The 25,964-nt window shown below is 38.0% G+C and overlaps 2 protein-coding genes across 2 annotated transcripts; one reads left to right on the top strand and one right to left on the bottom strand.

Moving 5' to 3' along the window:
* The first annotated feature begins 9,508 nt into the window (after positions 1-9,508).
* LOC137725287 (ATP-dependent zinc metalloprotease FTSH 12, chloroplastic) lies at positions 9,509-16,981 on the top strand. The gene is made up of 19 exons (XM_068463925.1): positions 9,509-10,024; positions 10,664-10,848; positions 11,034-11,260; positions 11,575-11,852; positions 11,987-12,064; positions 12,146-12,388; positions 12,471-12,611; positions 12,725-12,892; positions 13,174-13,286; positions 13,372-13,588; positions 13,701-13,772; positions 14,267-14,386; positions 14,485-14,601; positions 14,690-14,866; positions 15,399-15,518; positions 15,647-15,721; positions 15,864-15,971; positions 16,114-16,194; positions 16,369-16,981. Exons 1-19 carry the CDS (start codon positions 9,611-9,613, stop codon positions 16,444-16,446), a joined length of 3,012 nt encoding a protein of 1,003 aa, XP_068320026.1. The 5' UTR covers positions 9,509-9,610; the 3' UTR covers positions 16,447-16,981.
* An 86-nt stretch (positions 16,982-17,067) lies between these two features.
* On the bottom strand, positions 17,068-20,318 carry LOC137725288 (peroxisomal 2,4-dienoyl-CoA reductase [(3E)-enoyl-CoA-producing]-like). Its single transcript, XM_068463926.1, has 5 exons — positions 20,060-20,318; positions 18,825-18,984; positions 18,092-18,261; positions 17,793-18,015; positions 17,068-17,336 (listed from the first exon to the last, which is right to left on the bottom strand). Exons 1-5 carry the CDS (start codon positions 20,243-20,245, stop codon positions 17,182-17,184), a joined length of 894 nt encoding a protein of 297 aa, XP_068320027.1. The 5' UTR covers positions 20,246-20,318; the 3' UTR covers positions 17,068-17,181.
* Positions 20,319-25,964: the final 5,646 nt, after the last annotated feature.

Here is a 25,964-nt window from a genome sequence, read left to right on the forward strand (position 1 = left end):
TTTTTAATGCTTTTTAAAACAGCACTTGGAGTATTTCTTGAAATAAGCATATTTCAAGTGCATTTTTAACCGAAAAGTACTTAACTTTTTTCTACCAAATATAGTAAGAAGTGGTTTTAGTTATTTTAAACCTTCATATTACAACGGTGGTTCACATATGGTGCTAAATATGGTCTTATTATCATTGCTCATCTAGCAATGGGCTTATTAGAGTTATTGTAAAAAGAAAAAAAAATTAAGTATCGAGCATGAAAGTTGAGAGATTATGTGGTGATCATAAGTGGTAACGAGTCCTACGACACTCATTTATGGAAAAGTGAAGTGCCTCATATATTCATTTGTAATGTTTTATATTAAGACACGTTTTAAGCTTGAATTATAGGTCATGAGATCACGTATAATTATAGTACCTTGTTCAAACTATAGACTTGCAACGTTCTTCCTCACCAAGTTCGAATACTTTGCTTCCTTCTGCTTTAGCCACCGCTATGCACAAATGTATATACACTTTTATACCATCACTAACTTTACAATGAGAGACTAACGCAGCTTTTTAGTGACCATTTCTCCTAACTCTTGCAGGCCATTCATGCGTGCTTTGATTGAGTTTGACCACTTCACCCATCTAATATCTTAAGTTATCCAACTAGATTCCGTAACTCAAATGATTCATGTACTATATTTACTCAAATATTTTTTTTCTATAACAAATTTGGCATTGTGAACGAATTCTAACAGTTTCTTCAACATCGTCTTTTAGAGTAGTCTTAAAACAAGCATTACTTCATATGAAATAGTAAAAAATAGATGTCTCAACTTATGAACTGTAGAGGTAGAGCAGAAGTTGCACAAACAATTCCTTGTTATTGTTTCGCTTCTAAGAAAAGCAATTGGTATTTGCTTTCACCAGTTGGTATTTTGCTTCCAACCTAATTAAACTTGAAACATAAGTAACAACTAGTATATATGTCTACACATGCATCTAGGGTTTTAGTGGCAACCTTTTTAATTCCCTGCATATCCTACGAAGGAAGTGGGTGGCTTTTGGGACCTTTGGGAAGTGCTTGTGGCTTTTACTGTTGAGCTTTATATAGTAATGGATGACAAACTTGTTATATCAGCCCAAGTGGAAATTTATATATAGAAAAACGCCAGTTGGAAGGGGATGTGGGACCGATGGGTTGCTTCAAGCGTGTCACATGATAGATTTGCTACTTCGTTGACATAATCATTGCCTCGCTATTTCTGCTTGAAAAGAATAGTAATTTGAGTTGAGAGGTGAATTCCGTATTCTCTTTTGATTTTTTTATTTTTTCTGCTAAAATTATGTCTTATGAGTATCTTTTATATTATTTTATTCGATGTAAAGAGAGGAAAGATCTGAGAAGCGATTCATTCTCTAGAACTCGAGGCGTTTATTTATTAGTTCTTCAATGGATGAGGATTAACTTGATTCTTCAATGGATGAGGATAAGTTCTTCCTCAAGTTTAAGCCGATATACGAAACTTTATACTTATAATCAAAATCGTTCATGTTATAAATCACTTTTTAAAGATCATTGACCAAAAGTATTAGTAAAATATGAGCTTGTTTAGTCAACGAACTGTATACAAACAGATAGACATATACGGTAAAAACATTAAGAGACGTTTATTTATTAGTTACAATAGATTGGCTAAACAATCTCAAATTTAATTGGTATTTTGTAAAGATGAATTTTATATAAATATTTATAATATGAATTATTTCGATTATAAATACGAAGTTTTGTAAATCGTCTACTAAGTGAATCGAGGAGGAACTCCTCAATCTTGATGAGCCAAGCATTGCTCTAAAATATTTTCCCAAGGGGCTCAATGTTCAAGTATTTCGGCTGCACTTGAGCTCGACAAAAACAACTTACATTAAACGAGTTTATAACCATGTGACGTCTCGTGCCAATAAAATAATTTATATCAATCTTGGTAAATTTAAATCGTAATCCAATTTTCTTTATCCTAGATATTCATTGAGTTTACAACCATATAACGTCTCGTGCCAATGAAATCATTTATATCAATCTTGGTAAATTTAAGTCGTAATCCAATTTTTTTATCCTAGGCGTTCATTTTCTCTCTTGAAGGGTGGACCTTTGTTCAAAGGTTTTAGAACATAGAGCATAAGAGCACGTCTAGTGGGAGGGCTTAGGCCAACTCCCAGCACCCAGCCGATTCACTCTAGCCCACTTCAATAGGCCAGCTGATAGTCCAAGCTAGTCTCCAGGGCAGCCTAAAATGTGCTGAGCTATGGGATGACCCAATTGATGTCAGGCTTGCGTCAGCCTGACGTCAAAGGCCACTAAAATTTTTTTTTGAATTAGGCACATGTGAAACATGAGCAAGTGGGGGCGCATCCCCGACAAGAAAAAACGGGGGGAAGGGGGGCCGCATGCTCAAGCGCACTCACGCAGCTGAAGAGGAGGCCACGTGGCTCGTTGGATTTCCAACGGCTAGTTTCCTGGACCGTTGGATTTCCAATGGTCAAAAAAATTTGAATTAAAATCCAACATCTAGTAACGTGATGTGATATGGGTCGTTCGATCCAGAGATCAATGGTCCACATTCCGCCCCCCCCCAAAAAAAAAGGCACAACGGTCAGAATTATGACCGTTGCCCACGTGTCAACATATGGGCAGTTGGATTTGAATCTTTTTCAAATCCAACGGTCCATATTAATTAACTAAATTAAAATTAATAAAAAATTGTTAAAAAATACATAAAAAATTATTATTATTATTATTTTTCTATAAATACCTAACCATCATCCTTATCTTTACACCACATTTCAATATTTTCCGCACTTTCTACCAAAGCTTTCATATACTTTTTGTGTGAAAAAAATGGCTACGTGGAAGCTCATCAAAGATATTACGTTGTGTGAATGCTGGGTTCATTCTACTCATGACCCAATTACGGGTAACAAAATGGAGTTGCGAGAAATGTGGAGTAGAATTATGGAAGCGTTTTGTGCTATACATGGAAAAGACGCCATAAGTAGTCAAGGTCTTCAAGGGCATTGGAAAAAAACTCAACACATCATTTACTTGTTGGAAAAACACTATCTCAATTGCTTATGGTAATTTCTTATTCATTTGTAGTACTTAAAATAATTTCTTATTTACTTTTAGTAATAGATGTAATTTCTAGTACTTTAAGGGCCCGTTTGTTTGGCTTCACTAAACTTCCTTGGACTAGATTGGACTGTAATCCGGTGTTTGTTTCACACGGGGACTACGTTTAGTGAGACTCGCCTCGACTGAGTCCAACTAACAGCTTCGTTACAGGGTCTTAGCGATACCCCCCCCAAAATTGGGTGGACTGCTAAGACCACTCTACTCCGCTTCACTCCTACCCTATTCGTCCTCCCATCTACCTCTTCCTCACGTCCCACAACCTATTTCAACCCAAATCCTGCAAAATCCGAAACAATAAAACAACAAAATTTCCCAAGGTTCCCTTTTCAGAACCAGATCCAACTCCTAAAATTCGAACCCAGATAACCCAGAAAACCCAAACCAGATCCAACCCTCATCTTCTACCTTTGAGCCAATCACACATACACCTCACCTCCTTCAATCTCTTTCTTGCTATATGTTTTGATTTTAAGATTTGCAACCGATTTTGTGAGAGGAAGTGAAGAGGCAGGAGGCGGAGAGGAATGAAGAGGCATGGAGGATTTGCTTTGGAAATATCGGTATGTTCTTCAAAAAATAAATGTTGTTCTTCTAAAATAAAAGTAAAGGCATCAAATGAAACATTAATTAGATTTTTAAAAGTTAAATAACTACAAATAATATTTTAATATTTGTTGTTTTGTTGTTTTTAAACGGAAAAGTAAAAAAAAAAAAATTAGTTTTAGTCCGATATTGTACCAAACGCTTCACTAAGTTAGGCCAGCTTAGTCTAGTCTAAGCTAGTCCAACTTAGTCTAGTCTAAGCCAGTCCAGCTTAGTCCCTGAAGCTAATCTAGTTCGAGATAGTCCGGTACAATAAACGCATCAAATATTTTTAGTACTTTACTTAAACACACCATGTGACATCCCACATCGCCCGGGGGAGTGATCCTTATATGTATATTCTCATCTTTACCTAGCATGAGGCCTTTTGGGAGCTCACTGGCTTCGGGTTCCATAGGAACTCCGAAGTTAAGCGAGAATCGGGCTAGAGCAATCCCATGATGGGTGACCCACTGGGAAGTTGCTCGTTAGTTCCCAAAAATAAAACCGTGAGGGAATGGTAAGCCCAAAGCGGACAATATCGTGCTACGGTGGTGGAGCGGGCCGGGGAAGTGATCCGCCTCGGGCCGGGATGTAACAAATTGGTATCAGAGCCTATCCCTGGCCGGAAATGTGCCGACGAGGACGTCGGGCCCCTAAGGGGGGTGGATTGTGACATCCCACATCGCTCAGGGTAGTGATCCTTATATGTATATTCTCATCCCTACCTAGCACGAGGCCTTTTGGGAGCTCATTGGCTTCGGGTTCTGTAGGAACTCCGAAGTTAAGCGAGAAGGGGGCTAGAGCAATCCCATGATGGGTGACCCACTGGGAAGTTGCTCGTGAGTTCCCAAAAACAAAACCGTGAGGGAATGGTAAGCCCAAAGCGGACAATATCGTGCTACGGTGGTGGAGCGGGCCCGGGAAGTGATCCGTCCCGGGCCGGGATGTGACAAATTGGTATCAGTGATATCTCACATCGCCCGGGGGAGTGATCCTTATATGTATATTCTCATCTTTACCTAGCATGAGGCCTTTTGGGAGCTCACTGGCTTCGGGTTCCATAGGAACTCCGAAGTTAAGCGAGAATGGGGCTAGAGCAATCCCATGATGGGTGACCCACTGGGAAGTTGCTCGTTAGTTCCCAAAAACAAAACCGTGAGGGAATGGTAAGCCCAAAGCGGACAATATCGTGCTACCGTGGTGGAGCGGGCCCGGGAAGTGATCTGCTCCGGGCCGGGATGTGACAAATTGGTATCAGAGCCTAACCTTGGTCGCGTGTGTGCCGACGAGGACGTCGGGCCCCTAAGGGGGATGGATTGTGACATCCCACATCACCCGATGGAGTGATCCTTATATGTATATTCTCATCTTTACCTAGCATGAGGCCTTTTGGGAGCTCACTGGCTTCGGGTTCCATAGGAACTCCGAAGTTAAGCGAGAATGGGGCTAGAGCAATCCCATGATGGGTGACCCACTGGGAAGTTACTCGTTAGTTCCCAAAAACAAAACCGTGAGGGAATGGTAAGCCCAAAGCGGACAATATCGTGCTACGGTGGTGGAGCAGGCCCGGGAAGTGATCCGCCTCGGGCCGGGATGTAACAAATTGGTATCAGAGCCTATCCCTGGCCGGAAATGTGCCGACGAGGACGTCGGGCCCCTAAGGGGGGTGGATTGTGACATCCCACATCGCCCAGGGTAGTGATCCTTATATGTATATTCCCATCCCTACCTAGCACGAGGCCTTTTGGGAGCTCACTGGCTTCGGGTTCTGTAGGAACTCCGAAGTTAAGCGAGAAGGGGGTTAGAGCAATCCCATGAGGGGTAACCCACTGGGAAGTTGCTCGTGAGTTCCCAAAAACAAAACCGTGAGGGAATGGTAAGCCCAAAGCGGACAATATCGTGCTACGGTGGTGGAGCAGGGCCGGGAAGTGATCCGCCCTGGGCCGGGATGTGACACACCAACTCACAAAATAAACTTACATAAACTCACAAAATAAACTTAACAAAATACACTAAATAAAATTACATAAACTCACAAAATACACTAAATAAAAGTAAACTCACCAAATAAACTTAAAAAAACATATGAAATAAAATTACATAAACTCACAAAATAAACTTAACAAAATACACTAAATAAAATTTCATAAACTCACCAAATAGATAGTGACACGTGGCGTGACGAAATTGGTTAAAAATCATATCTGAAATTAAACTAAATTTAAATAAAATTTATTATTTATAAAAAAAATTAATAATATTTTAATAAATGAGATGGGTGCTAGCACATTTTGTAGGAGTATTTATCAAATATAGCCAAATATTAGCATCTAATTTCAAAAATGTCAGTTTTTATAAAAACTTTCAAATATATCTAATGTAACAGCCTGTTTCGAAAATTTTAAAACGTACGTGTGAAAAGACGATTTTGCCCCAAGTTCGATTTCTTTACTTTTTGTGTTATGTTTTGAGTTTTGTTGGCATGTTTTGGCCCACACACACTTTCCCACACTCCACACCCTTTTCTCCCTATTCCTGCACCCTGTCCCTAGCCCCATTCTTTTCCCATTTTCCTTCCAACGTACGGACACACACACAAACACATCAAACCTTCACAGATCGAAGAAACAAAGTACGTATCTATGCTCGTGAGGCTCATAGGAGTCCAACCATACCCATTTCAGGTAAGGATACATTCGTTTTCACGTAGAATTCGGGATACCTGATTTTGGGTACTGTTCATGCGCACGTAATTTCTCATGTTTTTGGGACTTTCAAGCTTGTAGGAAGCTTGGTGAGGTCCCTAGGAGGCTCGGGGTGGTTTGTTTGAAGGTTTTGGACGTCGGGATAGTGAGTTTCGAGTTTGGCCGGAGTTGGGGTGATTTTACAGGTGAGATTTTGTGGATTTTAGCACTTGAAAGTGGTATGATTTTGTTCCTCTCGTTGTAAGCTTCATTTTGGTACAAATTTTATGAAATTTGGTTGAAAAACGAAGAAGATATCGTGATTTAAAGTTTTCCCGATTTTCTGGCAACGGCGCTGGAGTCTCGTCGGAGAAGACGACGGAATATTGCGTCAAAATTGACGGAATATTCCTAACGCCGTTGACGAAATCCGTTAGGGATAACGGAATATTCCTGACGGCGTCAACTGACGCCGTCAGCGTGCCAGGCATGTGCCTGCGCGTGGCCAGCGCGTGGGGGCGCGTGCGGCGGCGAAAAATTATTTTAAAAATATGAGGATGATCCTGAGGTTGAGTAGATCACGTTGGTGCATTCATACACCCATTTGAGTATTGTATGAGAAGTTATTTCTAAAGGTTGGTTATGTGCTTTAAAATTAACGTTTTTATAGTTGTTTCGCATATAGGTGAATCCTATCCCGATGACGAGCGTGGTCACTCGCGGCAGGGGGGTTACGACCCTTCCACATACCAGTGAGTGGACTTTTGGTTTTCCGTATATACCTATATACTTATATTTTCCCAGAAATCGATTTAAACGTTATTAGTTATATGCCATATATTATATTGCCATTTGTTATGCATGGTTAGTTGCATTTATATATGTGTATGTATTGGTGCTGCAGACGCACAGGTAAATGCCAGGTAGGTGTAATTTATGTTTACATTCAGTAGTGATTTGAGATGCCTAGATAGCTTATAACCTGCACCCCCGGTGTTAGTGCTCCCGCCCAAAGTTGGGCACAGTCCTTCACGTGATGTTCACCTCCCGCACCACACGCTCAGCTTGGATCCAAGTTAGGTGCACAGTCCTGTCGTATAGACCACATTAGGTGGTTTCGACTCGTAGGTGACCCGCGATTATTCGCCCAGCCTTCATGTGATCGTAGCACTTGAGCGTATATATATATGTTACACCCAGACTTGTCGTACATACCACTTTAGGTGGTTCTGACTCGTGTGCAGGTCTAGTTAGTGAGTTTGAGATTTAAGCTTTAGATTCAGCCGTACAGATCACGTTAGGTGACTCCGGCTGACAGTTTATATGATATTGATATGATTTTTTACCTGAGCACTTGCATTTCATTTTGAGATTTCGGCATGACATATTCTGGAGCATGATTGGTGTATATATATATATATATATATCTATTTTCTGGTAAGTATACAGGTTTTACGGCGAGGGGTTAGTACGTATTTATTAAATGATTTTCAAAAAGCTTTGTTTTTGCCCACTCACGCTTTTGTTTTGCGCCCCTCCAGATTCTAGTTGGCTAGCACGTTTGGTGGTTTCCCTGAGGACTTTCCCGGCATATCTGACAGACGATCACCAGCGTAGGACCACCTTCGGGTGTACTCTTGTTGCGTCATTTTCTCCCGTACTGCTTTAGGCTTTATGCTCTGAATTAAGCGTCACACTTACGCTTGCACTTGTTATTACTTTATGTAAAACTAGTTTTTATTTATTCGTATTACTATTTCTATTATTATTTTATTAGCTTCTGCACTGTACACATGGTTACGTCACCTCCACATGACGGCCAGCATGCCCTGAGCTCGATCGGGGTGTGTCATCTAAAATATCACTTAAATAGACACAAATACTTTTAATTCATACAAATAATTAGTTGTTAATTAAAAAATTCTTGTGCAATAATCAAGTGGTGCTTTCGCTAATTTTTTTAATATGCACCCAAAGAATTTTTATTCAGTAAACCTTAAAATATGTTTTTTGCACTTTCTAAGAACACAACAAATCTCTCGATTCACTATCATAGTCAATGATAATCTTCAAAACAGAATCCGGACACGGACAACACCATTAATAATGCAAAGGTGTGGAAAATTAAATACGAAGCACATATAATCCAAGGGAAAATTGAGATAAATAATATTACAAAAATTAATAGTTCATTCTTCCATAAATATTCAATCGAAGGAAAAAACTACAAAAGCAAAGAGAAAACGTAGACGAGGAAAAGTGCAAACAATTAACCATTTACACTCGTCTTCGTTTAGGGGTGCACAATTCTTCATCAACAGTCGATGCCTACTCCTCCAATTTTAAGGTTTAGCTGTGAGAACTCTTCATCAAATAAGGTTTTGGTTTTTATTTATTTATTAGGTTTAAAACTTAAGGGTATTTGTATATATTCAAGTGATATTTTGGATATATTTGCAAGGTTTTATAAAAACTGACATTTTTGAAATTAGGAACTAATATTTGGCTATATTTGATAAATACTTTTTTGTAGGGGTGGAGATCGTTTGTGCCAGTGCATTTTTAGACTTTGTGCCAACGTATTTTTTAAGGGTGGAGAAGCATTTAGCCAATTTACTGTTTATGGGGTGGAGAAGCATTTAACCAATTTACCGTTTATGAGGTATATCAGTGTTTACTGAATGGATTAAGGCCTGATTTGGTATGATTCTGAAAAAAGCTGGGAGCTGTTTTTGTATTTGGTAAACATTCAGCTTCAGCTTTTTTTCACAGTTTTGGGTGAAAAAAAAAGCCAAAAACAAGAAGCTGCAAAACCCAGCTTTGAAAAACTGGCTTTTTTTTTCACATCTGTTTTACATAAAAGTTTACCAAACGCAAAAATACTGTTTTTTTTTTTTTTTTTTCAAAAGCACTTTTACAAAAAAGTTTACCAAACACTCTGCTGCTTTATTTCACAGCTGTTTATTCTTACAGCATAGAAAAATAATTTTTTTTCAAAGCACAGCAATACCAAACCAGCCTAAATGAGTTGAATGCCAGCTTTTTTTTTTGGGAATGAACTTGGTCTACCGGATAAACCCCAAACCCTCTAAAAAACTGGAGCAGTCACTACTCTGTTCAAGTTCTTTCTCTATGCAATCTCTGTAATTCCCTGTTCTCCTCCAAAAAATGGACCTTCAAATCACATTCAAATCGAACCCACTTCTCGTTTCTTCGACCCCATTCAGTCACACATCTCCAAGACCCCTTCTTTTCAACCTGCCCACAAAGCACAGACCCAAAATTTCCCGGCAAAAACCAACCTTTCGAGTTATGGCGTCTGTAAATTCAAATGGGCCTGATAGGTTTTCTTGGCAGAGTCTGACTGGGTCCATACGCCGCGGTTCGGAGCGGTTTTGGTCAGATTTTGGTGAGTCAGTGAAGAAGGAAACTGGGTTTGATTTGAAGGAAGCTAATGTGACGGTAGGTGACTTTGTTGGGCGAGTTAGGGACGGGTTAAAGAAGGGTGGGACTGAGTTGGAGCGGTTTAGGACTGAGTTGCTGCCGGAGTTCGTCAGCTGGAATCGGTGGGAACGTTGGAAGGTAAGACAATTAGATTCAATTTTAATTTCTGTTTGGTTGCAGAGAAAGTAGAACAGTTAATAAGCTGCAAAGTTGAGTTTTTTGTTTTGATTAAGTAGCGGCGGGCACCGAATGTTACTTTGAATTGGAAATGTTAGCATTTGTATTAACACTTGTAACTCTTCAAGCACATACCCAATGACATTCATATGGCACGAAGGTCGATCCTTTTGAAATAGTTTGTGGAGTGCGAAGTATACAATAGAATGCCTCTTGTTTGAAAACAGCAGATAATTTGATGCAGAAAGTTTCCATAACTTTCAATCAAGTGGATTTTATAAGATAGTCCCAAACTGTCCTGCTCACGTATGAATATAAAATACATATATGCTAGATGATGAATGGATTATCAAAATATTTCAATAATGTTACAAGCGATTGAAATAAGTAGTAAGGCAGAAACGGCGATTCTATAGCTTAGGTAGTTTTTATCATTTTTATATCGTTGCAAAAGTGATACTTATTTCGCCACAAAAAGGGTGATACTTAATATTTATAAGTCGCTAACGCACCATCTCTTGATAAACTTTTGTAATGATGCAGTCAAATTCTTTTATTTTTAATACATAATGATATGGTCTCTTCATTTGTTATTTTCAGGATCTCAAGACATGGGAATCTAAAAGAGTTGCTGCTTTGATTTTCTATGTTTTTATTACCTTAGTTTCTTGTCAAAGAATATATATAGCAATTCGAGCTCCTCTACAAAATCGTCAAAGAAAAGAGTTGACAGAGGCTTATATGGAGGCAGTGATTCCTGAACCATCTCCAATCAATGTTAGAAGGTAAGTTATTTTTGTGTGTATCTATCCTTTAGTTCATGTTGAATACATCACATTTATGATTTAAAGATTAAGACATGACATAGATAGGTCATAAACAAAAACAACGGAGAACGAGGAATAAAGATAAAGATGCTTAAGGGGATCCTTTCTGCTTTCAATAATCACGGCCCTCTGTTACACTGTAGGTTTAAGAAAGGCATGTGGAGGAAGATGACACCCAAAGGCTTGAAGATGAAGAAGTTTGTTGAAGGACCTGATGGAACACTTGTTCATGATAGTTCTTATGTTGGAGAGGATGCGTGGGATGATGATCCACAGCCGCCTCAGGACAATGTGAAACAAATTATTGACAGTAATGTGAAATTAAATCCAGAGGAGAAGAAGGAACTGGAGGAAGACTTGGGAATTTCTGGTCAGTGTCTGTTTGGAATTTATTTAGAGTAATTTGAGTTGGTGTTCATTACAAATTTAGCATAGAAAATTTGGTTTAAAAAATGTTTTATCTTCATTGATTATTTGGTCTGAAACCCCTTTAAGTGAGCAACTTTGAACTTAAGAATTGTGCGATTTGATGTCTGGGTGTATGTGTACCGTCAGTCCACACTGAATTCTAGAGATTACAAACATAACTGCAACTAACCGATTGTTATTGTTAAATATCATGTAAAGTTAGTTATGATTGTTGTATTGGACTCTGGCTAATTCTTTTTGGTGTTTGCTTTGCAGGTCAAGTTCAAGAAGATAGTGGAACATGGCGTGAAAGACTTCAAAAATGGAACGTGATCCTTCAGAAGGAAAAGTTAGCTGAGCAGTTGGACTCTGCAAAATCCAAGTATGTAGTTGAATTTGACATGAAAGAGGTTGAAAACAGTCTTCGCAAAGATGTGGTGGAAAAGGTAACAGAGACACAGGGAACCAGGGCATTATGGATAGCTAAAAGATGGTGGCTATATCGTCCTAGACTTCCATATACGTACTTTCTTCAGAAGCTTGATTGCTCTGAGGTAACAATTTGCTCTAACCTGTTATCGTTATTTATTTTTCTCTCCTTTTTAATAGATATCTCAAGGAATTTTTTCCAACATTGTGAGCCAAGGGTTAGGTAGGCAGTTTCTGATGCTGTATTCCTTTTGGACAGGTAGCTGCTGTTGTATTTACTGAGGACCTAAAAAGGATATATGTTACCATGAAAGAAGGTTTTCCATTAGAATATGTTGTAAGTTTACCAAATTTTTTTCATAGCCACCCTCATTTATCTAGACTTATGAAGGCTTAGTGTTTTTTCCTTTTATGGTAGGTTGATATCCCCCTAGACCCTTACTTGTTTGAGATTATCTCAAGTTCTGGGGTTGAAGTTGATCTTCTTCAAAAGCGCCAGATCCACTACTTTATGAAAGTTCTAGTTGCATTGGTGCCTGGGATACTTATTCTCTGGCTTATACGCGAGTCTGTGATGCTTCTGCACATCACTTCTAAGCGTTTCCTTTACAAAAAGTATAATCAACTTTTTGACATGGCTTATGCGGAAAATTTTATCTTGGTAAATTTCCAAATATTTTGTCTCATTTTATCTTCTTATTATCTGGATTATTGAGTTCTCAATGCACCTTATACTCCTTCAGCCGGTTGGAGATGTGGGGGAAACAAAATCAATGTCCAAGGAAGTTGTGTTAGGAGGTGATGTTTGGGATCTTCTTGACGAGCTGATGGTTTATATGGGAAATCCAATGCAATACTATGAAAGAGAAGTCAAGTTTGTCCGGGTAAGTCAAGTTTGTTTCATGAAAGATAAAGACAGCTATGCTGGACTTTTGCCTGAAATATTGCAAATCTTACAAAAGAAAGTAAAAAGTTCGTTGATGATCATTCCTAACAGGGTGTTCTTCTCTCTGGACCTCCTGGAACTGGCAAAACACTTTTTGCGAGGACATTAGCCAAGGAAAGTGGAATGCCATTTGTTTTTGCTTCGGGTGCTGAGTTCACAGATAGTGAAAAAAGTGGTGCTGCAAGAATTAATGAGATGTTTTCAATTGCAAGGAGAAATGTAAGCATCCTTCTCTTTCTAATTTACAGATGTAATATCACAGATTAGCACAATGACATTTCTTTTAGGAGATCATTCACAAAGTATTTGTGTTTGTCACAAATCTGTGAATCATAATGTTTTGGAGGAATTGTGCTGACACAGATGATGAAATTAATGTTTAATTTTCACTGAAAACGCCAATGCAAAACATTGTGGAGTTTTTGCAGTCTGGATATTGTGCTTTTATTTTCTCAGAGAACACTAATACAAAACATTGTAATTTACTATCCTTCTTTCAGGCTCCTTCTTTTGTATTTGTGGATGAAATAGATGCAATTGCTGGAAGGCATGCAAGATTGGATCCTCGAAGGAGAGCAACATTTGAGGCTTTGATTGCACAGCTTGATGGGGAGTAAGTATATTAATTGAACAAAGCTACATGCTTCTCATTTTCCTTGTATAATGAAATCTAATGTTCAGTATGTGTTCATGTCTAGGAAGGAAAAAACTGGTGTTGATCGGTTCTCTCTTAGACAAGCCGTGATATTCATCTGTGCTACGAATAGGCCAGATGAGTTAGACCTTGAATTTGTTCGACCTGGGCGTATTGACCGTCGACTGTATATTGGTTTGCCTGATGCAAAGCAACGAGTGCAAATTTTTGGTGTGCACAGTGCTGGAAAGCAACTTCCAGAAGATGTAGACTTTGGTAAAGTAAGTGTGATCTCTAGGTTTGGTGCTTTTTATTTTGGTAATTGGTGGCTGTTTAATATAGTATGGATGACAATCTGATTTGGTTTTGGGCTTCCTTTTTCTTCCAATTCAGCTTGTCTTCCGCACTGTTGGTTTTTCTGGGGCAGATATTCGGAATCTTGTCAATGAAGCAGCAATCATGTCAGTAAGTAAAACATACAAACACCAAAAGTTTAGCTTAAGTAAACTTTTTGTTTGTATTACTGTTCCCTTGAAATAGGAGTTGTGCGAGGTATTGATGGTGAGGAAATTGAACTGGTAATTATAGTGGCATTGGTTGCTCCAAGGTGTGAACTAGGTTTATTAATCGGTACCTATACATGTACTGTTGTATCATTAATGTATCAGTGAGAATACAACAAATCTAATGTAATGATGGTGACTTTTTTCATGACTGTTCTTGGTGAATAGTTATATTTGGTGAAGTGGTGTGAGTGTTTACTGGAATATAAATAAAAAATGATTTGACTGATGTTTCATATGATGTTTAAGTTTTGAATAGATTATGAGTATGCTTTTGAATAAAATATGTATTTATTATTTTGAAGAGAAAGCTTCTCATGCATATTTGCAATCTAGTGTATCTGTACAGCTCACTCAAGTTTATTTGCATGTTGTTTTCTACCCTTCATTTTTCAGGTGAGGAAAGGGCGTTCAAAGATCTACCAGGAAGACATTGTTGATGTGTTAGATAAACAATTGCTTGAGGGTATGGGTGTACTTCTTACTGAAGAAGAGCAGCGAAAATGCGAACAAAGTGTATGTCTGCATTGATTGTTCTTTAGCGGTTTCCTCGGCAGTGACAAGTGCTGTATAATGTTTATTTGGTCACTGAGTTTTATATAATTATATCATAGGTGTCTTCGGAAAAGAAGAAACTGCTAGCTGTTCATGAAGCTGGTCACATAGTGTTAGCTCATCTGTTTCCTCAATTTGATTGGCATGCATTTTCTCAGCTTCTGCCTGGTGGAAAGGTACAAATTCTGGTATTAATAAAAAAATTATGCTATTGAAATTCTGTTGGAGTGGTTCTTTGACGAGGTTTATTTGCAACATGAACAGGAAACTGCAATATCTGTGTTTTTTCCCCGAGAAGATATGGTAGACCAAGGTTATACGACCTTTGGCTACATGATGATGCAAATGGTGGTAGCTCATGGTGGGCGTTGTGCTGAGCGTGTTGTGTTTGGTGATGACATAACTGATGGAGGAAGAGATGATTTGGAGAAGATAACAAAGGTAATGACAATTACTTTCGTGATATAAATTTATGGAATTACTTCTCTGCATGAGATATAAAGTGCAATTTGCACAAAGATATATGAATCAAATGTCATTTAGCATTCTTTGCTTTAAAGTTTATCGTGTACCTGAGGCGTGTACATGTATTTAAGGCATTGAAAGTGTAATTAGCTCATTTCCTTTTCTCCCTTTCCCTCTTTAAATTTAGCAAAGCAAAGTCATTGACCGGTGAACCGTAGTTTTTCAAGGCGTAAATGAATAAAAGGGATTTGCATTCAAGTAATCCTCTTGGAAGTACTGTCAAACACAGCTTGTCTCTTTACATGCTGTATACCTTTTGATGAACAGAATAGCATTCCTTGCTTAATTGCACAATGCGTCAATGCCTCATAGGCAAGATGAGTTTTTCACGAGATTTGTCTTAAAACATGTTTTCTTCCGAATACTTTCACAAATGGTTTGCCACATTTAGTAGGAGTTAATACACAATTTAGTATTATCCCTTTCCTCATTTAAGTCTTGTCTTCAGATTGCTCGAGAGATGGTAATCAGCCCTCAAAATTCAAGGTTGGGGCTTACATCTTTAACCAAGAGAGTTGGACTTGTGGATCGACCAGATAGTCCAGATGGCGAGTTGATCAGATACAGGGTACTCTTATTTCTCCAAACTCGCAAATATCCATATAAAGGAAGGAAAAAATGCTGCAAACCTTATTCTTTTTATTTATCCGATAATCTTGATCAACTAATTCTTCTTATCTTTGTTCACGATGTTAGTGGGATGACCCCCATGTGATTCCGGCCAATATGACTCTTGAAGTGTCTGAGCTGTTTACTCGAGAATTGACAAGGGTAATTTAATTTGCTTCTCATTTTTATCATTTCTAAAGCTATGCAAAAAGGATACTACTGAATGTAAGTGGTCCTGTCAAATGTTAATGGCCTCATGTATTTCGTTGAAAACTGCTTTTGGTGTGTATTGTATTCGTTGCAGTACATTGAAGAAACAGAAGAACTCGCAATGAATGGTTTGAGAAACAATAGGCACATATTGGACATGATTATAAAGGAACTATTAGAAAAGTCGAGGATTACTGGTTTGGTACGTTATAGAACACATTTCTCTTAATTGTGAACACCGTAATGTTGATTTGATAACAATTAAATTACTTACTGATCTTATGAAATTCTTGCACCAAAGTTGTTAGATATGTCTTCTCACAATCTCACGTTCCAATTTATAGGAGGTTGAAGAGAAAATTAAGGATCTTTCTCCTGTGATGTTTGAGGATTTTGTGAAGCCGTTTCAGATAGACTTGGAAAAGGTATCGATTTCAGTAGTTGCTAGTGTCGAATTGTTTGATATCCGTTTCAACTTTTAAATTTATAGATGGTTTTAGATGAATTCTTTTGTTATGATTTCTGTAGCGCTTTTTTGAAGACCGGTTTCTTGAAATGAATTCCAACTTACATGTGTTATTATTTGGTTATATTTTTAGGATGGTCCGCTGCCACACAACGATCAGTTGCGGTATAAACCACTGGACATATATCCTGCACCACTGCATAGATGTTAAAATATTTGCCTGGATCATCAGCTCAATGCAGGTGCATGGGAATCTTGAAAACAACAAGCGGCTGGGATGTCCACGGTGTTTTCTTGAATCAACCGTAGCTTGTGCTCAAGTCAATTTCCAGCGGACATGACTGGTCGCATGTTGCATATCAAGATGACATTTTGCCTGAAAGCCGACTTTGTTGAAGCTCTTGAAACCTGTAATCTACCGAGCCTTGGATGTTGTTACCTAATCCGACAACGATAACCTGTCATTGGCAATCCTTGAGGATCGCTAAGCAAGCTGTGGGCAGTCAGCATGTAAAAGAAGGGTGTCGTGTTTCGAAATGAGGATCGGTTGCAGATTACTGAAGAAAAACAGAACTAGGCTCCGTTGGTGCTTCATGTCAATTTTGTATTTGCTTGTTCTTTCTTTTCCTGCTCAAGTGTATGATCAATTTTTGTAAGACTGCGAACTCAGAATGGCATAACCAAAATTTATTTTGTAATGCTATGAGCCTAAATTATGTATGAAATAGTTCCTAAATTTTCTCGTACGCCGATGAATATATCAAGAATTAAGATTCGCAATCTGTTGGTGCCAAATTCCTCAACGATCCAAGAACATGAAAATTATTAACAATTCATGGGAATAATTTCCTTTATTGGAATACTTATATGTAGCGAATTAAGTTGCAAGAGCGTTGAAGGTAATAACCGTAAAAATAGCCATGTAGTTATCCTATGCGGCTATGCCTTACAACTTGCTGCTCGGAACCCCGACTGGTGCATCTCTAGATCTCTTTTCTACTGATCGGGAAAGTTGTTTCACTGCTTCTTTTGGCAGATGGCGAGGCCGGCTCAGCCAAAGTCCCCCATCAACTACAATGACAGTTCCATTGATGAATTTACCTGCAAAATTTACAATGATAAATAAGTTTCCAATCCTTTCAGAAAATAAATCGATAAATAAGTTCCCAATGATAGATAGGGGAAATGAATGACGTAAAAAGAGAAAGGCTAGCAAAACCCGTAGACATGAGCATCATGACCAATTCAATGTTTTGTTGGTTTCATTTTCTAGTATTTCACTGACTAAAGGTTAAGAATGAACGCTTTATTCTACTCAAAAGATAATAGGACTGGATGACACTGAAAAGCTGAAGCATCAGAAGACAATGCCCATAAATAGTCCTGAAACCAGATACATATGGAACAAGGATGGACTCTTGCACTTTGATAATCGACAGTATTTCATACTGTTTCTTAACTGGTTTGGGCACGAAAGTTTACAGTTATGCAATTGTTAATCACATGTTGCTATACAAAAATGATGATGTTCAATGGCACAAGAGAAGGCTATCCAACCTGCATCTGAAGTAAGGTAGAGAGCGGCCATAGCAATATCCCATTTGTCCCCTAGTTTATACAAAGGCATGTAATCTCTAGCTTTGCTATTTATCTCTGTTGGTGCAAGTTTACTCATGCCAGGCGTATCACCAATGGGACCCGGTGCTATTCCATTGACCCTAATGTCGTAGTCAGTTCCCCACTCCAGTGCCAAGTTTCTCATAGTGGCATCGACAGCTGCCTGTTGAAACGGGAACATTTTAAACTACGTTGATCACTAAAAGAAGACATGATAACTGAAAACCTATCAAACAAACCTTGGCGGCTGATACATGGACTTGATACCAAGCAGCTGTATAATGTAAAGTAGCACTGATGTTCAATATTGTTCCACCACCAGATGAGCCCCTTCCGGGACCTCCTTTTTTAAGATACTTGAGTGCTTCGTAGCACATTGTAAATGTGCCAACAGCATCAATATCCATAACTGCAAGAAACAGATGAAATCAATGGTCTTTTGGCCAAAATCTCAAAGCACCGATAAATACGTAAAGCACAATGATAATCTAGTGAAAGACCTCAATATGTACTGCAACTTTGAATTCACCTTAGAAAGTCAACTATTGGCCTAACAACGTATCTCATATGTTTGTTATTACTTGTCTCCAATTTCAATTGAGTTCAAAGGCTGAGATTGCTGGGTTAAGTCCTAAGAACGTAAAATGGGAAATAAGTTTATGAATGCACCCATTCTTGCCTTCTTCTGATTTCAAGCATGTCTCTATTTATCCTTTTCTGTTAACCTAAAATCTTCGAAATTTACAAAAGTTTCATGTTAAACTTAAAACGTTAAGATCCCAAGCTAGAGCAAACCTCGCACTTACATTTTCACCAAAACTAGTGCTCAATAATTGGCTAAAAAAGTTTGAGCCACTCATTTATAAGAAGAATTTCATTTGATACCAAAATAAACAAAATAATAACAATAACCATGTGTTAGAACAAATTCATATGTGCAAACATATGATAAGAATTGTTACAACATTCAACCTGTTCGAAATCCATTAGGGGACAGGTCCTCTGCTGATGCAAGAAAATTGCCAGCTGCAGCATTCACAAGTATGTCAAGCCTACCAAAATGCTGGAAAGTTGATTCCACCACTCGTTTTGCATCTTCCTGTTTACGAACATCCCCCACAAAACCAACAGCCTGAAACAAAAGAAAAACACGAAATAAATAAATCTTGACCTATATGACCAACGAATACCCTTCCAAATCACATATTACGTTTGCAAGCCACAAGTAAATCAGTGTCATATAGACAAATGCCTGAAAGCCGCCAAGACATGCCTCAGGAGGCTTACTGGATATTGGAATTCAACACTGCTGAACAAGTTGGTGCAACCATAGTAAATTAATGAAATCCGATACGAAATGAACTTATGGACTAATACTAAATCACTACTCCAAGAATTGGACTTTGAGCCATTTAATGCCAGCGAATGAAACCACAACCACAACGATCTCAAGACCGCCAAGTAAACTCTAGAACCTACTCCTTGTGTTGCTGACTTTCAACCTTTCATCTCATATTTAAGATCATAATGCAATTATGCAGCCCTAAATTGCTCTACCAACAGAATCACCATTCCTTTTTTTGCCCAAAGTGAACACAGGTTCTGCTTTTCGTTAAATTGCTGACCTTTCAATTCACACTATATTACTTGTAACTAAAACAAGCACACACCCTTTCAACTCCAAAGTATACGGCAAGTCAACAATCCAATGAAAATAAGGCCACCGACTCATTCATAATTCAACACTCGTAATTTAATGGCGCCCGATAACCCCATTTTAGTTGAGATAGTGACCGGTAAAGTAAACCCAGATGCGCATACAAAGTATAAATGAAAATCCGCAATGAAATTCCGAAATGCTCCCGCTTTTTCAATCAACCAAGAAGAACCACAATTATTATGCTTTTCTGGAAAAGAAATTCCATTTCATTTCCCTCATTTTCTCAGCAACCAAACAAGCCCACAATTCAGTAAAACAGAGACGCCAACATTAAAAAAGCAAAGCCCCAGCTAGGGAGTTAAAGCATAAGATAGTGCATAGTCAGAAATTCAATATCTTTCCTAACTTTTCTCATCACCCAACCGCCAAAATAGTTCACTTATCAAAACGAAAACAAACATAATCATATCAAATTCCATTTCCCTCAATTTTCCTAGCAACCAAACAGACTTCAGAAAAGAAAAGAGCTTGAAAAAAGAGAAGGTACCTGAATTCCAAGAGAGCCAAGCTCGGAGACGGCAGAGTCCAGCACTTGCTTCCGGCGGCCCATGATGGCAATGGATGCTCCATGCTTGCCGAATTGGGTCGATATTTCGAACCCGATTCCTGACCCGCCTCCGGTTATAAGAGCCACCTTCCCTTTGACCGCATCAGCCTTGAACGGCGACTCCATCTCTCTCTCGCTTCTCTGGAGCTCTTGTTTTCCTACAGATTTGCCTGATATATGCTGATCAATGTGCAAAGTTTGTGGTGCAAAATAAAAATTGTTATATTTTATTGAGCCAATTACAAATTTTGCCACTTTCATAACCACATTATTTATTTAAAATTTTCACATTACTGCCTAAATTTATAAAATATTAACAATTTAAACAACTATTATGTTTAAGTTTCTAACCACATGCGCCAGAAAAGATTCTCTCGTAACCAATTTATAATCTTAGTAGCATCTTCTAGCTAATTAAATGTTTGACACATATTAAAAAATAAATTATTTATCTAATAGAAATATGCCATTGAAAACAAAAAAAGTATCTCTTTCAAAAAAAATTATAAAACTCACTTACAAAAGATAATTAGGCTGTGTCTAATTTCGATTTGAACCCGTTTATTCTAAATCTTTAGGGTTTGATTACTTAAGTTGTAGAATTTGTGTCAGCCAAAAATTAAAAGCAGACTAATATATGGTTTGATTGCCTTCTAAAAGTAATCGTTGCGCACACCACATATATAATTAATAGAGGCCCGTATAATGAGGCATAAAATAGTTTAAACTGTTAAATTTAATACTTCACATGTTATGTGAAATTTTTTGAAAGATTAGGTCTCTTTCGCTGAAAATTTCAAAAGTCAATTGTAGAAGTAACTCCTTTTTCATTGACAAAAATACAAAATAAAGTTAGCTCCTTTTTATCCTTCCAACCAATTTGTTTTCCTTGCTTTTATTGACAAGCAATACAGAATCTACATTTAAATTATAAAAATGGAGATTTGATCAAGAAATTTAGGTGCCAAGATGAATGCTATTAAATTATTAGTTTTCATTATTTTAACTTATTTTAATTTTGGCGCTAAAAATTAGCAGCCAAGCGGCGTCGTTCCGGTCACACCCAACTCAAAGGTAAAAATTCCAACTATTGAGAAGCGGGAGGAAGATGTATTTCTGTCTGATGTTTTTTTTTTTTGTTAAGAAGGGAGATTGGTTTTTGCAGAAAGAGGTAAACCTCGTCAGGAAAATAGAAGAAGTTGTAGGGAAGCAAATGGAGGAATTTGAATGCAAGGAGAAGAAGGCACTTGCTGATATTACCCAGGTACTGCATTTTTCAGTTGGAAGAAATGATTTAAATACATACACCAGCTATGGTCTAAGTAAAACTTGTCGAAAAACTAGTCTTCAACGTCCATTTTCGGTTTCGGAAATGTTTGCTTATGCATTATACCTTGAACGTGCAGGTTTTCAAGGCGATAACATATTACACCCACCTATACCTGTTAGTTAACGGACGCTTTCACACCGTTGGTTGCTACTATTCATTTCATACTCGACGAGACTATCCTATTGCCGGTGTTGTAAACGAAGACAAAGCACGATCTTATTTATTTTAGACTTCCTTCAGCTTTCGAGGCGTGTTGCAAAGATGAAGATGCTGGATGATGGGTTTAAAGAGAAAGAACAAGAATGGAAGAAACAAAAAATACAGATGCTGGAAGAGAAAGGGTTACTCGAGAAAAGGAGTAAGAAGAGAAGGGTTAACCGAAAACTTCAATTGTATCATTTTTCTAGTACGTATAGGCATAGAATGTCCGTTTTTAAGCTTTGTTTCTTTTGTTAATTAATTTCAAACTTTTTATGTTGTGAAAATATATTTTGAAAAATAATGAACTTAATAACCACCCCTATGGTTGTTTATTCTTGTGAATATTTTTTTTGGAAGTGGCCCTTTAACATAGTAGAAATATGTTGACACGACATCATGAGTTCAAACCTCTTTCAGTAGCTAATCTAACATTTAATTTTTTTTTAAAAAAACGTCTAATCTAGAAAAAAAAGAAAAGTAAAAAAGCAGAGGATAATTTGGCATTGTGAAAGATTCACCCTACTCCCTTAAGATCTACTCCGACTCTTGGAGTAAAATTTAAATTTTAGATTTTAAACTTATTCCAACTTGCTCCAATCCTTGAGATAAATAGGAGTTAAAACTCAAAACTCATTTCTGGGCCCCAGAGTTAGTGGGGCTGCCCCACCATATATGTGTATTTTTTTTAGTTTTATATTTATAAATTCATTGAATCCAACGGTTAAGATCTAATTTGATGAAATTCAATGGTAAAAAAAATATCTAATGATCCAAATTTAAATCCAACTGCTAAAGTAATTAAAAAAGGGAATTGTTATTAGTACTCCAAAAATCTCATTCTACACTCCAAACTTTCTATATTAGGAAAGAAAAATACACTCGTGAGAAGTGTAGAATGAGATTTTTGGAATGCCAATAACATTTCCTTTAAAAAAAAACTTCTTTTATGTGTTTCATAGTGTTTCACGAGTTTTATGATGTCAGTTATTAATTTTTCAATATTTGTCGGAATCTGAATATTTTTAGATTAAAATGTTCATAAAATTAAATTATAATAATAAAAAAAAATTTCTGAGTTAAAACCTAAATAAACATACATAGAATCTCTACTTTTTTCTTCCGCGGGAACTACAAATCCTTCTTGGATTCCCATTCCCATGTTCCCATCCCAATCGTGTGATTAGCACGATTAATTACGGTAAACACGATTAACGCCACTCCAAATTCTCCCTAATTTTTTATCTAATAGCACTCGATCCTTGTTAGGAATGAATTAAATGCCAATCCTAATTCCTTTCGGAAAATCCCAACCACTCCCTTTATAATCCCGGTATCTCTCCCAATTCCACAGATTTTTTTTTCCAAACCCCAGCATTGCCATCGGAAAACGACATGTCGACCGAGGAAGAGAAGATCGAAGCCCCTGTACCAGCACCCGCCCCACGGAAGAAGAGGATCCGTCGACGACGGAGCGAAGGTGAGAAAGGACCTCCGACGACGAGGTTTTCGAGATCGACGAGAACGTTGCGATGCAGTTCCAGACCGTCAAGACTTTCTTCCAAGATGAGAGCGTGGCGCGCGACGTGGTGATGCCGGTCCCGAACGTCCACAGCGCGGTTTCTGCACCAAAAGCCTGGATCTGAATCGGAAGGCGGAGCACGAGGAGGCGTTGAAGAAGGTGCCGAGGAAGTTCAACGATGATTTCGTCAAGGACGAGAGCACCGATAGCTTGATGCAGCTGACCCTGGCCATCAAATGCTGGGGGTGCTGCACCAGTGCGTCGCCGATCGGATCAAGAACAAGAGCGTGGAGTACGTGAGGAAGTTGTTCGGCGTCGAGAATACTTACACGCCCGAGCAAGAACAGAAGCTTCGCGATGAGTATGCTTGGGCTTTTGAAGGAGTCTATGAACTGAAAATTAAATTATATTGATTTTTAAGAAAGTTACAGTTTTTTTAGTTGGGGGACTTTAGGGTTAGGGTTAATTTTGTGAAAGTAAAAAGGGGAACACTGGCAATGGATTGAATATAAGAATTTTAATTTTATTGATCATGGTGTGCGTTGTTTACTTGCAAGTTTTCATTGATGCGGATTTTTTATTTTTGGAGTTTTTTCTGAGTTTATGAGACAATGATTAAGATTTGAGGATAAAAAATCAGATAAGGATAGCTTTTACTCTCGACCAATTTGACTCTAATAGTATGAAGAAAGTTGAAGTTTCACTATATTATAAAACAAATTGGTAATATGAGGGCCAGTTACGGTTTAGTCGTATTCATTGTGAGAGGTTTTAGGTTTTATTCTCGTTAAAGACGAAGTTGAACCATATTATTGTGGCAAATCTATTGTAAGGCTTAGTGCACTCATCGCCTAGTGTACATATCGTATGTTAAAAAAAAAATGGCAGTATGGACAATAGCAGAGCTAGGAATTTTTTATCGGGTGGGCTAACTTAAAATTTTAAATCTTTATAAATAAAGAAACTTGATACTGTATTTTTAATAGTATCAGCTCGTTTAAAAAAATTCACAAGGTGAGCCAAAATTTTTTGTAATTAAACAAATCCAAACTTGTACATGTACAAAAAACGATAAGAAAAATGTTGTAAGAAAAAGAGATGGTTTGTAACCTGTATTATATAATTTTATATAGTTAAACCTAGAGAATTTGGATTAATGACTAAATATTTGATAGGCTACATTCGAAAATCAATTAAAATTAAATGTAAAAGCTACCTGGGCTACAGCCTAGTGAATATGGAGAGGAGTCCAACCTCACATAAGCAATGTTTCTTCTTTCAACAATATGAAACTCGTTTACCTTCACATTTACACACCAAGTTCGTGATCACGTTGGTTGATCTATTTTGCATCACAAAATCTCCTGCTCTGTTTTCCATGATTTTGTAAAGTGACCGAGTTAAAATATGGATTTATACAGTCATGCCTGCTTGGTAGGAACCAACCAAGTAGCTACGTTGGAATCTGTAGTGGAACCACCTAATCAAATGAGGCAGACTTGTGCCACTGTGGAGATACTCCCGTATTCTTATAGTAGGCAATATTCGTATTGTATGTAAGAATCTCTCGAATTGACTACAAGGTTGTCGAATAAGTAGATGGATGAGGATACAGTTGACTTTCCTAAGCTGGGCATATTTGATTTCTGGTCAATTCACATATGTTGGCAAATATTAGACAGGAAACTCTCAGCAGCTAAAAGCAAGTAACAATCAAAAGCACTTAAGAGCAGCTCTAGCGTATGCTCTAGCCCGATAGACCGGGAAGCTCCTTGCTCCAGCCCATTTGGGCGATTGGGCTGAGGGGGGCCCAAGTGGGAGGGCGGGCTTGAATCGCAGGGTCGAGCGCCTGAGGCAGGATGATGTAAGGTTGACGTCAGCCACGTTCTTAAAAAATTTAATCAGGCGCGTGTAGCACAAGTGAGCGTGGAGGCGCGTCACCGACAACTTTTTAGTCCGTGGGGCCCGCGGTCTAATTTAAAAAATGTTACCGTTTCATGGGGGCACGTGGCATCTTCTCGTCCGTTGGATTTCAACGGATAATTTTAATGGACTGTTGGAATTCCAACGGTCAAATAATTTTCAAATCTCCCCCAAACAGCTAGATGACGTGGCACAATATTAGCCGTTAGATTCCAGATCAGGAAGGAGACCCATAACACCAAAAACATCATTCTTTTGCACAAAGTAATAATCATGGTTGCAAACAGCAATCATGATTTTGTTGAACAAATGTCGTTCCATTCTAAAATAACGTCTAAAGTATGTATCAGGGAATGCATTGTTACAGACAAAATAATCGTCCAAGAGATCTGTACCTCGTCATTGCCTGCTTCTATCAATGTTTGCGGAACTGTCGGGCCTGGAGATTTGAGCCACAGCTTGGATGACTCGACGGGAACGTGAGACTCTTTGGCTTCTTGCTTTGTCATGTCTCCTTCTACGCTCCTCATCTTCTTCCTCTTCCATCTTATTTTTGCCCACCTAGAGATTGAACATTTCTTCCCATTGCTTAAACAATTCTTTCTCTTACTCATCGATTTCCCACAACATCCTTGAAGAAGACAATGTAAGAAGGAAACAGAAACTATGATAGAGATTTTGATTTTGGTGTGTGATTTCTTAGGATGGATGGTGGTTATATGGAGGAAAAAGAAAGGATTAGGTAGTAAATAATGTCATGTGACATGTCATCATTCGTTAAAAATTTGATCAAAATTTATCCTCAAAGATTGTAAACAAATTGTAACACGTGACGCGACGTGATTGGTTAAAAATCTTATTGGAAATCTATC

Source organism: Pyrus communis, chromosome 2, assembly GCF_963583255.1.
Source record: "Pyrus communis chromosome 2, drPyrComm1.1, whole genome shotgun sequence".
NCBI classification, from domain to species: domain Eukaryota; kingdom Viridiplantae; phylum Streptophyta; class Magnoliopsida; order Rosales; family Rosaceae; genus Pyrus; species Pyrus communis.